At 26.4% G+C, this 14,865-nt stretch overlaps 1 protein-coding gene across 1 annotated transcript; it reads left to right on the top strand.

Moving 5' to 3' along the window:
* The first annotated feature begins 266 nt into the window (after nt 1–266).
* On the top strand, nt 267–11,848 carry LOC135928668 (SPARC-related modular calcium-binding protein 2-like). Its single transcript, XM_065465124.1, has 11 exons — nt 267–437; nt 5,220–5,367; nt 6,224–6,436; nt 6,789–6,923; nt 7,124–7,399; nt 9,688–9,765; nt 9,962–10,060; nt 10,441–10,683; nt 11,284–11,377; nt 11,449–11,536; nt 11,684–11,848. Exons 1-11 carry the CDS (start codon nt 267–269, stop codon nt 11,846–11,848), a joined length of 1,710 nt encoding a protein of 569 aa, XP_065321196.1.
* The last annotated feature ends 3,017 nt before the right edge of the window (nt 11,849–14,865 follow it).

Consider the following 14,865-nt stretch of genomic DNA (forward strand, 5'->3'; position numbering starts at 1 on the left):
CGATTAGGGGATCACATCGTAATTAGAGGATGTTTTTACCATTTGTGTCAAAGTACACATAGAAAAATTCAGAAGCTGGGTTTGGAAAGCGAATACAGGACCGATGAAACTCTAAGTTTTTTTTGTGGCATGATGGACGGCTTAGCATGCGTTCCGTTATGTGATATGGACAATGCAATGACATTCCTGAGATCAGTTCGAGCAATGGTAAGGACATTCTTGATTATTTCGATAAAAATTATGTCAATGGAGTATCAAGGGAGGTCATGAGAAGCAATTCTCAATCCCAAACACGTCGAATTGAGCCTCGATTTCCTCCAGAAACCTGGAACGTGAATCAGAGCACTCTCTCAGATGAAGAACGAACAAATAATCAATGCGAAGGTTGGAATCATCGTTTTTCTAATCTGGTTGGGAATAAACACCCATCAATCTGGGTACTCATTAAAAAATAAAATGCGAGGTGGCTGCCGATGAAACCAAACTTGAAAGATGGCGCGTAGGTAGTTGGACATCGAAAAAAAAATCGCAGAGTTCTAACAACCAGATTCGGCTAAAGAAACTTTGCAAAGAATACCGTGATGGGGTGCGAAGCCTTCCAGATTTTATAAGAGCGATTTCCTTCAATATTCGATGTCAACCCATATAATTATTATTATAAATTATAAAATTTGTATATACATAATCATGATTTACCAATAAAATAAACATTTCTTATTTCTAAGTTTTGTCAAATTTAGTCTATTTAATATCATATTTAAAGATGGTATTGTATTTTTACTATAGCAATTTTTTTTTACAATACATAGTTATTTTACTGAGGCATTTTTTCCCAGTACCAATTTAAACATCAGTTTTTCTTATTTAAGCATTTTTTTATGGAGAGTAGGCCAAATAAAAATATACCTATATTATTAGGTCTTAACTAAATTCTATAAAAATGAAAAAAAATTCTTGGGGGTTTATTTTCCGGGGGTTTATTTTCCGGGGGTTTATTTTCCGGGGTTTTTTTTCCAGGGGTTTTTTTTCCGGGATTCGTATTATGTACATTAATATATGTAAGTTCAAGTTATTTTTTAATGTTAATAATTTTAATTTAAGTAATCTTTATATTGTAGTTTTATTGGAATACATTTTTATGTATATGTATCGAAAAATCAATACATTTCCGATATTTTTTTTTACCTTAAAATTTGGTTTAACTATTAAAAAATATCTTTATTTTAAATTTAAAAAAATATTATATTAATTTTAAATGATCGTCGATTTTGATGCCAGAAAATATATACATACAGAAACTTCGATACAGTATAACGATACTTTAACCATTTAAAATTTTAAATAATATCGTAAACCACATAGTAGAATTAAGGAATAAAATAAGGATAAATATGTAGTGATGATTATAGTTACTTTACGGCGATTATATAGTTTAGAATAGATACATAAAATAAATGATATTTTATTAAAATATTGTTTGTTTTATAACATTATTATTTTTCAAATTATAAATAAAAAGAAAAAGAGTTGATGAGATGTGGATACTCATAATTTAATTTTTTTTTTGATTTGCAATAATTTTTATTATTCGTCTTTCTATCATTTATAATATTTTATAAATTTTTCAAAATATTACAATGTTACTATGACTATAAAAAAAATTTCGTTTTGTAAAATATAAATTAATAATTCCTAAATTTACTTTAAAAATAAACTTAATTTATTAATTTAAAAAAAAAGAAAAATAAATCATATTCATGCCCATTTCCATCCCCAAAAATAGTAGCCTGAACAACCTATTTTTGTCGAAATGATGTTAGATATTAAACCCCACGTTATTTCATTTATTTTCGGATTCATGGCTTATTCATTAACCTTTCAGCAATCAATAAATTCCTTAAAAATCAAAGTTTATAAATAATTTTATTATTAATACATACTATTTTTGAATGAATGTTAGCATGAATGTGTTTACCAATATGCTTATATTATAAGATTTATGGTATTCTAAATCAGAGAGAATTATAAAAGCAGGAAAACTTTACTGGTAGTTATTGATTTGGTCGAAATATGTTAGTATTTATTTTTTAATATTCGATAATTTTTTTAATACTCATTTGGGTTATTATGAATTATATAATTAACAATATATATTTTATTTGAAATCAACAATTTTTGATAAATACATAAATAATTTTTAAAATTATTTGGACCTTTCATCCCAATTAATCTTCCTAAAAAAATGAGATTACAATAATTTAATGCAGTATCGTGTTTATCAAATCGGGGTAAGAAGGGGGGGGGGAGGTTAGCAATTTTTTAAAATTTAGATCATTTATAGAATGCGTTAAGGTTAAAAATCTGATTTGTATTTCAGCATTAACCATTGGACTAAACTATGGCGATTTGGTCTTTCAAAATAGATTCAGTGGTTCGATCTGGACCCATTAAATTATATTTGTTAGGAATGTTTTATTTTGTAATAATCAAAAATAAAAATTATTCTATCAACTTCAGTTCCTTGTGAACAATATATTTTTAAATCAGATGACTCAGTAACAAGAGAAATAGTTAACAAGCAGATTGATACAATCTATCGCGTGTATTGTGACTAGCAGGCATAAAATTAAAAGGATCTCATCTTATCTGATAATAAAAGTTTATTTAGTGATACTTTTGTGTTAACGTAATAAGTTTCTAATGGGGATATTTTGGGTCGCTACCCCTTCCTATAATTTTTTTTAAAGGGCGTTAAGTCTGTTTTTTGTAGTATTTAGGGAGAGGGGACGTGGGAATCTGTGGATGGTAATAAATTTTAATATTTACGAAAACTTCCAAATTTTCCAGAGGCTGGGGGGGGGGGAAGAGGGTTATGCCTAAATTCGATTATTTATAAAAAACAGTCCGGACTAGGGTTCTATATGATCTTTATATTGTGATCCAGTATTAGGTTTTAACATTGCGCCTCCAAATCAAAGGTTGGCGATCACTATATTCATCAGGAAACATGAAATAATTGATTTAACATTTTTCTCTTCTTTTCCCTTTTTTTATAAAAGTTTATTCGATTTAAAAAACAAACAATATTTTCAAATCCATATTATTATTTCTGACAATATTATTAACATCTTATTTATAAGTGTGAAACCCTCAAAATTTTTTTTTAAATATGTTCCATATATTGAACTGTTAACTTAAACTTAGCCGCTTCCCTTTTGAGTGTTCATTTCGTGTGAGATTTTACTACTTACCCACTATATTCCATTTTACTTTTATAAATGTTTTGTGTTTATATTAAAGAATAAAAATTTTTTTTAATAAACTGAATTGTAATAAAACAATAGTTTATTTTAAAGTTATGAAAATAATAAATATTATTTTTACCTTTATTTTTTTTTCAAAAATTTCTTATAAATGGAAAATATTTTTTTTATTATTTATTGAAATGAAAGTGACAATAAATTTATTCATACGCATACTTTTATACAATTGTTAATGTTATTGTAGGCGTCACATTGTCTAACACTAATATTTATATGTATATTTTATAATGGAAGAAAAAATAAAATAATTATAATTATGGGTTATAAAAAAAGGTAAAAAAAACGAAATAAAAAATGTTTGAATGATAATAAAAACTTAAAGTGAGTGGCTTAAAGCTAAGATGCAAGTTTTTATTATATGAAGTAATATAATGTATTATATTCTCACGGGAGAAAAATTAAATCGGCATTTAAAAGACCCATTTATTTAGTGGAAAATATATTTTTGTTTATTATTATTACTAAAATAGAATCCTAAAATTTAGATATGGAGATAATTGTATACTATTTTTAAATAAAAAAATACATATTTTCGTGTGTGTCCTAGACCTTATTGATGCAACCTATACACCATTAAAATCATGATATTGAGATAATCATAGTATTAGTAACTGAAAAAATTGTGCTAGAAGAAGATATAGATAAAATGTATAATATTAAAGATAGATGAGTCAATCATTTATTCACCCCGAGATTTGAATAAAGAGACCACTGATATTAATAAAACTGGTTATAATATTTAAAAATATTCCAAGCTTTGCATGCTATTTTAATGTGGTTGAGTTCGGCAAACCTCTATATTATATTTTTTGATTAGTTAGTCAGAAGACTTTTGTTGGCCGGGAATAAACTAATTTTTTAGCTTTAAAAAACAAATATAATAACTAAATGGGTTTCTCATTTAATTTGATTAGCGAATAAGCAGCTTAGAATATGAATTGGATAATATTTATGAATTATTTTATAAAGTTGTAAGAAATTACTTGAAAAATAGTAATATTAATCATAATATGTAATATTTAAATTAAAACACTTAATTTTTTTTTACGTGGACCTAGTCAGATGAGCGAGCATATGAAGACTAGATTTACTCTATCTAGTTCTAGTTAAATTCAGATCAAAAATACCTAAGAAACATAACCTCTATAAATATATACCCTATTTTAACAATTTTTCAAAAATGTCTAACAAAAATTTTCAAGTAAATTTTAAATTTTATTTTGTAGTTATTAGCAAAACATCATTATATGATTTTAATAAAAGTCTAGGATATCTATCATTATAACCAAAATGGATTCCTTCTATAGGCATAATAATTTGAATTATTTTTTTCATCGAGATATTTATACCGATTCTCAACCAATAACATCTTTTTTATATATGCGATGAACGAATTACACAGTTTATAAACAAAAATAAATATACCTTATTTTTACCCGCTCGATTTATAGTTTTAAATGTGTAAAATCAAATCTATTTTAATTATAACACAAATTCATGTATAAAATAATCTTAAAGTATAACAACATGAAAATTGAATATGATATTGTAATAATGAATTTATAAATTCTTTAAATCGAATCAAATAATTTGTTATTCATACTCTTACTTATTCTTGAACTCATATAAATAATAGTCTTTTGGCTTAATCATATTTCTTTAATAAATTAATAGATTTGGTGTAAAAATATAAATATTCCATTCCTTCACTCCAAAATTAATCTTATTAATCAATCCCTAAATTTGAGGGATTGGCCTGGCTCATGCAGGCACAGCTTTAACCTGTAATACCTAAGATATATTAAACTTGCTATTTATTTGAATAATTCGATTTGAATATAATTACCCGTTAGGTTTTTTATAAACTTTTTTCTTAAAATACGATATTTATTTTAGCCGACTCGAACAAAAATGGGAAAATTCAAAAAACTAATATTAAATGACACGTGTCAATCCAACCTGATTCCAGAATGTATTCAATGGGATATATCTTCACCATACTTTAAGGAATCCTTAGTTAATTTTATCAGATTATCTTGCAAAAGTATATATTTTTTATTAGTCCTTAAAATTTGATTTAAAAAAAATGCAAATAATTAATTTTTTCATAATATAAATACATTATTCCCATGCAAATTCCTTCAATCCCTTTTCAACACTAATCTAACACCATTATTTTTACTATTATTTAAGGTTCTTCTATCAAAATATATAATATGTTATAGTATAATAATATTATATCTAATTTTTCTTTTAAAATAGATATCTTTAAATTCGCATATCCAAAACTTTAATTGATCTTACTATATATTCCTTTAAACTAAATACATACTATTATAATGCAGTAGGTTTTTGTATTTATGTTGAGGTTTGGAAATGATGTATCAGCTGTCGACATAAATTATTATAAGAATTATCTTTTTATCATCCCTTTTTGAAGAGAAATTATATTGAAAATATAATTTAAGTCTGAAATAATTTAAAATATCCGATTACCTAATTACAATTCAAATTTTGGGAATTTTCTTTATTTGCTAGCTCTAAATATGAGAGAACAACAAAAGATGTTCGCATATCCGATATACTAAGTTTACCAGACAGGCCCAAACTAAACTCATCATATTAAAATAAGCTTTTGTAGTTATAAACTTAACAAGACAATACCACATTATTAAAGTAAATCACCATTACTCGCACTAATAATAAAATATCCTATTCTATATAATTTATTTTAATAATTTTATAAGAGTTATATTATACAGCGACTAAAATTGTCACGCACTACTCTACAAGACCATAAAAATTAAATTATTGGTTTATTATTTCCGATCCAACGATAAAGTTGAGAATATTTGTATTCCCTATATAATTCCATTTAATAACTTTATATGGTTCGACAGATAAACACCCCAAATGCATATGCGAAAAAAGTACGCTGACTATTTTGATAGAAAAATATCGTATAAATAACACATTCGTTCCTGATTGTAAAGGTGACGGTTCATACAGTGAGGTGCAGTGCCATTTCAATACCGGTTATTGTTGGTGCGTCGACACTAACGGCAATCCTATGTCAGGCACGGCAACAATTCATCAGACTCCCTCTTGCAATAGTGAATTTAAAAAAAATAAATTTATATCTTGAATTAACCTTGGTCTTATATCAGGTAATTTTTTTGGACTAAAACTTGGTGTATTATATTTTTAAATATAAAGAGTATTGTTCTGGTTAACTTCAATTTGAAATAAAGGGGTAAAGTTAAGTGCCAATAATTTATTATGAATTTCATCATGTTGCGGTTCCAATTTTTTAAAGATTGAGTTGAGCAAACTTTTAATTTTAAGAAGATATAGCATACACCAACAACGGGTACGGTTGGTCTTATCATGATCACGAAAAATTATCTCCAAAATATATATATTCGTTATTTTTTATATTATAAATACATCTAAAAAAATATATAGTTAAGGTCAAGATGGCGCGAAATGTTCGTGGAAATAAACGGAGACGGAAAAGAAAATGCAACAGCAAGGACAGAGCCGATTTCATAAAAGCAGTGGTTAAATATTTTATCAACGAATTCGAAAAAACTCATAAAAGTAAAAATTTCTACATATGATATCGATCCATGTTTATTTTTATACTATGCACGATGTCGTCATTTTAGCATATAATATATTATATTTATTGGGAGATCCTTAATAATTTTACACAAAAAAATGATATCAATTGTGTCTAGAGTAGAAAATTCGCCCTTTAAGCGCATTTATTTTTCATCTAAATTTTTTTATATTTTTAGATCAAAGTACTCCTCATGCACATATGAAAAGGCGCAAAAATAATAGGTATGGGAAAAATAAAAAGAACCACATAATAACCTGGCAATTCTATCAAGTAGACACGGATGGCGACCATCAAATTACCCGTAGAGAATTGAAAATCCTTAAAAAAAAGTTGAAACGTGCCATGATACCCAAAAATTGCTTGCGAATATTTGACGAAGATTGCGATTCAAATAAGGATTCTGAAATATCTATTAAAGAATGGAACGCATGTCTTAATCTGTATCAAAGAAGTAATAAATCCTTATTTTTTACATAATGTATATCAGCGACATCGTTGCTTGAAGGGCAAAAGTTATCTAACGACTAAAGGTGTGCATAAGATCTAATTTCCAAGCCCGGCCCTATTTAAAAAAAATATTTGTCCATAAATATTATATTTATATTCTTTACTTAATAGAGAATAATTCCAATTAACATAAAACTTTGTAGCAATTTTGAATCAGACATTTTTATATAACGTTTTTTTTCTGTATAATGGGTTGAAAAAGTTTAAATTATATAATATATTGAAAGAATTAGTCCACATATTGGTGGCGGCAGCACAGTCTTTATCACAAAATTGATCATTTATTTTACTCACCAAATCTCTTCTAATATGATGTGTCATAGAGTATATCTTAATACTGTGGTATGATGGTGAATAATCTCTTCAGTGCCTAGAGTCCTCCAGGGCAGGCTCCGTAGCTTATCAATAAGAAGTAGGCACGGCATGGAGCCTGAAAAATATTTAGGATATTTTCTTCCCATTCTTTCTTTTTTTCTATTGTATCATAATTAAAAAATGAATTTAAAAAAGTTAAAAAAATCAGGAGGTGTGGAATATTTGATATTCATTTTCATATCATATTTTATAATAAATAGAATATAAACATCTTTAAATTATTGAGGTTATTGCTGAAATAAATGTTAGTCTCAGAAGGTGCCTGCATCACATGGTACCCATTAGGGAATATCATCATCATAGGCTGGTTAGAGGTTAGAAAGTATTAGGGCCTTCTAAACGATAACTCAATCTGTGCTGACGCTCCTGGTCAAACGGCCTATCGCTAAAGTAAGATTAGGTTGTATCTACTTTATATTAGGCCTTCAAAAAATCTGATCGAATCACGAAATTTTCCTGTTCGATTCATAGATCTCGAATCGAATAATTATTATTTTTTTCTATCAGATTTATTTCGATATTATATAAATTAATTAAAAAGAATTTATAAACTATGTAAATAACATATATAAAACCATATTATAAATATTTTATAAAAAAAAAACTTTAAAAAAGTTAAAAATAATTATCCTCTTCATGTGACGGCCAGCGTAAAATTTCAAAGCTGATTTTTTGCTTGATCAAAAGACCCTTTAAATAAATAGGATCTTTCTAAAATATCTATTTATCACTCATATTTATTAGTTGTTGTTAGAAATCTTTTGGATGATTAGTCTGATTAAAAATTTCGCTTCTTTTTCAAATGAAAAATTTGTTGTTACCACGATTATTGTCGTTGGTTAGATCAAATATTTTTATAGAATTTTCTTTTTCCGTTATCCTTAATGGGTCATAAATATTATTAGATGGGACAAAAATAAAATCCCATACGTGTGTTTCCCGAAATCCCAGGGAGTTAAAGTATGTCCATCAGGCCGGAAATTCTTGATAACTGAAGATAATAAATTTTGGATTATTTTATATTAATTTTTTCATGCCTTACTCGAATAACTGCAATTAATAATTATTTCGATTTTTTTAATAAGGTTCCTAATTGTGCTTTCTTTTAAAGACATATGTTTGTGCCTATAAAAATAGACGTCACAAGTTGTAGGAACCCTATTATTTTATATCCTTCTGATTGCATAATCCTACAATTATATTTGTTTTATAATTTATTAGGAAATTTTAAATAAAAAATAAATATCACAAATGCCAAAAAATATAAAGTGTAAAAAATTAATCATAAAGATTTTCAAATTCTAAAATTGACAAATAATTGGAATATATAAATACTCAAATTTGCAATTTTCCAAAATTTACGAATGATACAAGTAATGTAAATTTATTATTCGTCAAAATTTTATGTTTATTATTCATAATTTGCCATTCGTATTACTAAATTTCTAATTGAATATTGATCGAAAGGCTTACTTTGTACTTTGCATCTAAGTTGAACTTGAATATATCATCCTCTGTCATAGCAAAAGAAAGTGGAGATACACTGTTTTCATGTATAGTTATCAACATGAGAACTATAGATCCCGACTATCTCAACAAGGGATTATACAACGAGAAGCCTCAATAGGCAGGGCCTATATTTTCAAACCTCGACACTCTTGGATTGATTAGGAGACGCCTAAAATATTTTAAATCACTGGAGCATTTTTTTTAGTAATAGTTATCGCCTAGATTATAAGAACTAGCGATACCATTTATTTTCATGTAGTAGACACTAATTAAGTTTAAATATACATTTCTCTTGTCTAAGTTAGAATATAAAATTTAGTTTTCATTCTTAAATCACTCTATTAAAAGTTTCTTTCCGCTTGTTTCTATCGCTTAGCACTGAAGAAGAAGATTTTAACGAAAATATAGACTCAAATCATAATAACGGTTTATAATATTCTTTATAGTTTGTTGAAACATTATTTACTATAATTTAATAAGATTAGTAGTATTTTATTATATTATTTTGCGAGATAAACTAATTTAGATTCTATTTTACTAAATAGCAATATTAACCACAACTATGGTTGGTAATATTCGTTTATTTTTAGCAAAATTTTCCATTTATGATGAAATTTTATAGATATCATCAACGGACCATCCTTGTACCACAAACAAATGAATTTCGACTCTTTATCCAAAAAAACTCTGATGGTGCCAACTATTCTAAAAACCACTAACGGTTAATTTTAATCATATTATTATTTTCTAAACGAATAGTATATTTTTTTATAGTTTCAATCATGTTAAATTCTAATTTTTTATTATTATCATTTTTATCAACACTACACTATTTTTTTAAAAAAATTAGAAAATGATTATTAAACTGTTCTTATCATAACAATTAAATCAATGGCGTCTCAGCAGAGTTAAAACTTACATTTTTAAGCAAATTATTTTTTTGCATATTTGGCATCTTTAATTAAGGTCTAATAATATATCTTTCAAAAAAAATTGGAAAAATGTCTAAAATATTAATGAACATATAGGAAACACTTTATCTTTTTCCCTCATCTCCAATGGTATATTTATAAAACATACCTTGAATAAATAAAAATTTAGTAAAACCCGACTGTCTAACTGAAAGATTGAAAGCTTTAAAGGACGAAGAACTTAATCCCAGATCTGGAATATTTGTTCCCAATTGTACCAACGGTAAATACGCTTCGGTACAATGCCACAAAGGCACTGGATATTGTTGGTGCTCTAATAAGGATAATGGTCGACCCATACCTGGTACATCGAGATTGGATTCAAACATTAACTGCGAAACTAGAGAAAAACTGAATGTTAGGCAGATCAAAGGTTCTTTAAATGTTTTTTAAACATTTTGGGTATAAACTACAAATGCTGGCTACAGGCGTATAAACTAATTTAAAAACAAATTTAAACTGTAAATATAAAAGATTTACGTGGTGGTATAAAGATGTGAATCCAAGCATCACAAGGGCTAAATATTTTTTAAAAGGTGGTCCCAATTCAGATTCTTATAAATTTAAAGGGGTAATCCGTTCTTAGATTTGATACGATTTCAAGATGTACTAGTTCCGGCTTTAAACTTTGTTAATGTGCAATATAAAATTTCAAGAATTATGAACATTAAAGAAACACATTAAATGAATCACACAACATTTTTTAACAATATAATATATAAATTAGTTAAACTTTTGTTGAAACCGCCTCCTTTATATTTTAAAATGGTTTCTAGTTCCAATCCCTAGAAATTTTAAGAAAGGGGTTTCAATTTCTTGGTATGTGTTTGATTATTCCACAGGTTTCAGTTCCAGATATTGAAAGAGAAACTCATTTTTCGATTTAATAGTCACGAAGGGTAGAAATTCCTTAAAATACATGTTAAATGATTATGAATATTTAAAAATTATCTTATTAATATTGTGATTACAGGTTGCTTAAACACTTTAAAACAGCAGTTCCTCGTTAAACTTATTGACGAATTATCAAAGGAAATGGTAATGGAATACACTCGCGACCCTAAAAAGTTATTAGTTAATAAATAAATTAATTCATTTGTATTTCTATAATTAATTAAATTAAAAATTTTTTTTATAGCTTTATATCGTGGCTTAAAGATGATCAATCACTCGAAGAAAAATCAGTGAGATGGAAATATTTCAAAATCGATCAAAACAAAAATGGAGTAAATTTTAAAATTAAATTATGAATTACCTCAATGCGTACCACGCAAAAAAAAGTTATACCTATTATTATCATATACTTGAATAAAATAAATTAGATTTTGGTATTGATATCGCTCTATTTTTGACAAAAAATCATAATTGATAAGGTACTAGACAAGGCGGAATGGCCATTATTCAGAAAAACCATTGGAAAGATCAAAATATATCGTAAATGTGTCCGTAATTTTCTTCGTTTTTGCGATATCAACTCCGATAAGCGAATCACGATATCAGAATGGCTGGATTGTACTGGTTGTGTCAAAACATCTTAATTGCTTCCTCCTCCCCCAAAGTTCTTGAGTATAAATAGAAACCTAATGATATGAGGTGGTGTTATTCCTTGATATTTTTTCCATTCCAAATTAAAAAATATGTGAATAAAATTTGAATCCTTTTTATTAGAATACATTCTTTAAAATTTATTTATACTCATTTATTATAATCCTTGTTCCTCTTAAAAATATTTCCCCCAATATTAAGAATTCTGCATTTATAATAAGTATGAAAACTAAAACTGTCTTAGCAAAATTTTTTATAATATATTATAATATTCGTTTTAAAATCCAATATTATGCACAATATATTGTTTTACTTCTAAACACAAAAAAAATTTTTTGTTGTGGAATTTTTAAATGATCAATTCTATCAGAGAAAACTGTGTTAATCTAATTGACGCCCTTTCCCAATCTTTTTACTGCCATACCCCCTCATATCATATAACCTCATTCTAATGAATAAGGTCTAATTTAACCCGACATATTAACATTAAAATAATAAAAATAAATTAACAAAATATCATAAAAAAGAGTTTTAAATTAATATATGATTTAGCTAATTCATCTAGGATAGGATTTTTGTTCATGGTCGTTTTTCCATTATTTTATTTATGCAATTAATGATATTGATGCACAAATATAATATCGAAATAATTCGAACACTTATAAGTTATTTTTATCCATCTTAAAGGTTCGTATAAAAATAATTTTGGCCTAATAGATTCAATTTCGAAAAAATTTACTATTCTTCCAGTAAAACTTATGGTTACGGCTCTAATAACATTTAGATTGATATAGTCCTCTTATCTTGTAGAATTATTCTACATTTTTATATCATTTTTAAATCGTTTACCTACATAAAAATCCAATAGTGGTTTGTTTAAAAAATTACCCTCGTATTCATTTATATGTCGTTAAACTCAAATACGATATTCAAGCTAATCAGAAAGCTATTAAATCCTTTGAAAAAATATGGTCCGTAAGATATAAACAAAAGTCCCAACATCAAGAATGATGTTCCCCATCATAGTCATATTTGTAGCCCAAGCTCCAAATAAATATCAAATATCTCTGACTATAAATACATTAGTAAAATATAAAAATGCTACCAATATTGGAATTTATATATATAAAATAAAATTTAATCTAACAAAATGAATTTATGAAAGTGTAAATCATAATTATTTACTAATTATAATTTCAAAAAAGAAATAATTGAGTACGCTCCGGCCTGTTTAATTTTTTTGTACTAATTTTTTAACCTTTATCTAATTTTTATCAATGTCAATTACGGTTCTTATAACTCTCCTCTATATTTATCCATCTCTTTCTAGAAAAATGTTTTATAAATCAATTGTATTTGATATTTCTAATGTATATATGTAATTGGATCATATCATATAGGTTGTTTAATTTTTTGTGAATTTACTATATTATTTATGGATTTAATATTTTAGTTAGACAGCTCTTAAAATGAAGATATATGCATATTGTAAATTATTCAAAGAGTGTTAATTAAATTCAAAATATTAGGTTAAAATTCAAAAATGTATGAAAATTCTAATACCCAGGATGACCCATATTTTTACTAATAATCAGATATTTGCAAGGTTCTCTTAGTTTAACATATAAATTGTCCGGCATGGCTCGAAAATTTTTTATGTACTGATTTCTCTCCACTTGCTAATTTGTTTGCCCGACTCGGCCCAATATAAACTCCAATAATTCTCTGGCCCGGCTCATGGCTGGGCTTTCTGTTGGTCCAGACTCAGCAGAGTTATCTAATTCGAATTATTCGTTATTTTAGAATTATATAAATATGCATAATTAAATTTTTTATTATGAAATAACTGTAATCAAATATATTTTCTCCTGGTATCTGCAGTATTAATTTTTATGATGTGATAGTATCTATGATCTGCATCGGGCTTGATATTTCAAGTCTGACTCTAAATTTTTTTAAAATTTGTCCGACCCGATCCCGAAAGAATTATTTTTTTATTTGTCCAAAAAAACACGACCCAAAATAAAAATTATATGTACGTCCGGCCCAGCCCGAATTTATTTAAATAAAAAATTTATTTTTTTTAGTAAAAAAATATTCTACTTATAAAAAAATATTAGCTCCTTGTTTCTTGCAAGAATTTTAAATGTGTCATTATTTGACAAAATGTAATGATATCATATTTAAAATTTTAAACCCGACTAGTTCGGCCCGAAATTTTTAAAAAATATTAGTCCCTAGGCAGTCCCAACCAATTTTTTAAAAAAATAGAACCGGCCGTGATTTGCAGATCTCTAATTATTGCTCCTTTTTAATAATTTCATATGACAAATTCATATTAATAAATAGTAAGATTATACATTTAAAAGGAGTGCCAATATAAAAGGGCTTTCCTAAATTATTTAAATCTCTATTTTACAGGGGCCCAAACTTTATTTATAACAGTTCAGTAAATAAAAATTCATAATGGTTACGGTTCGGTTACGGTTCTTATGAAAAATCTTTAAAGGTTCATTGTAAAAGTTTATATACAACGGTTTTATTAAATTTTATTGAAGCAACACCATGACATATGATTTTAATATGAATATTATTTATAAAACCTTTTGCCATCACTTAATTTAATATATTATTGATTTATAAAATAGATAAATTAATTTATTTTTATTATAAGTGTCTATGAATAATAAATATCTTTGTATCTGATTGAGCTAGCACTCTAAAATTTTGATTTCATTAAAATTTACAACATAAATAACTAACATGCCAAGTTTCAATAATTTTTGAGATGGTCGGCCGAATCGCTGGTCGATATGTCATGGAATTACCCATTTTTTAGATCTCTACTTTGCTGCTTAATATTTAAAAAAATATATATATATGAATCATAACACTGTAAAAGAATTTATAAATGTATTTTAATCCATATTAACCCTGATCATATAATTTAATGACTGCTTTAGAAATATTATGGCTAGATTTCGATATTGATCGCAAAATAGATTTGGAA

Source organism: Gordionus sp. m RMFG-2023, chromosome 4, assembly GCF_954871325.1.
Source record: "Gordionus sp. m RMFG-2023 chromosome 4, tfGorSpeb1-WG-v2, whole genome shotgun sequence".
Taxonomy (NCBI): Eukaryota; Metazoa; Nematomorpha; class Gordioida; order Chordodea; family Parachordodidae; genus Gordionus; species Gordionus sp. m RMFG-2023.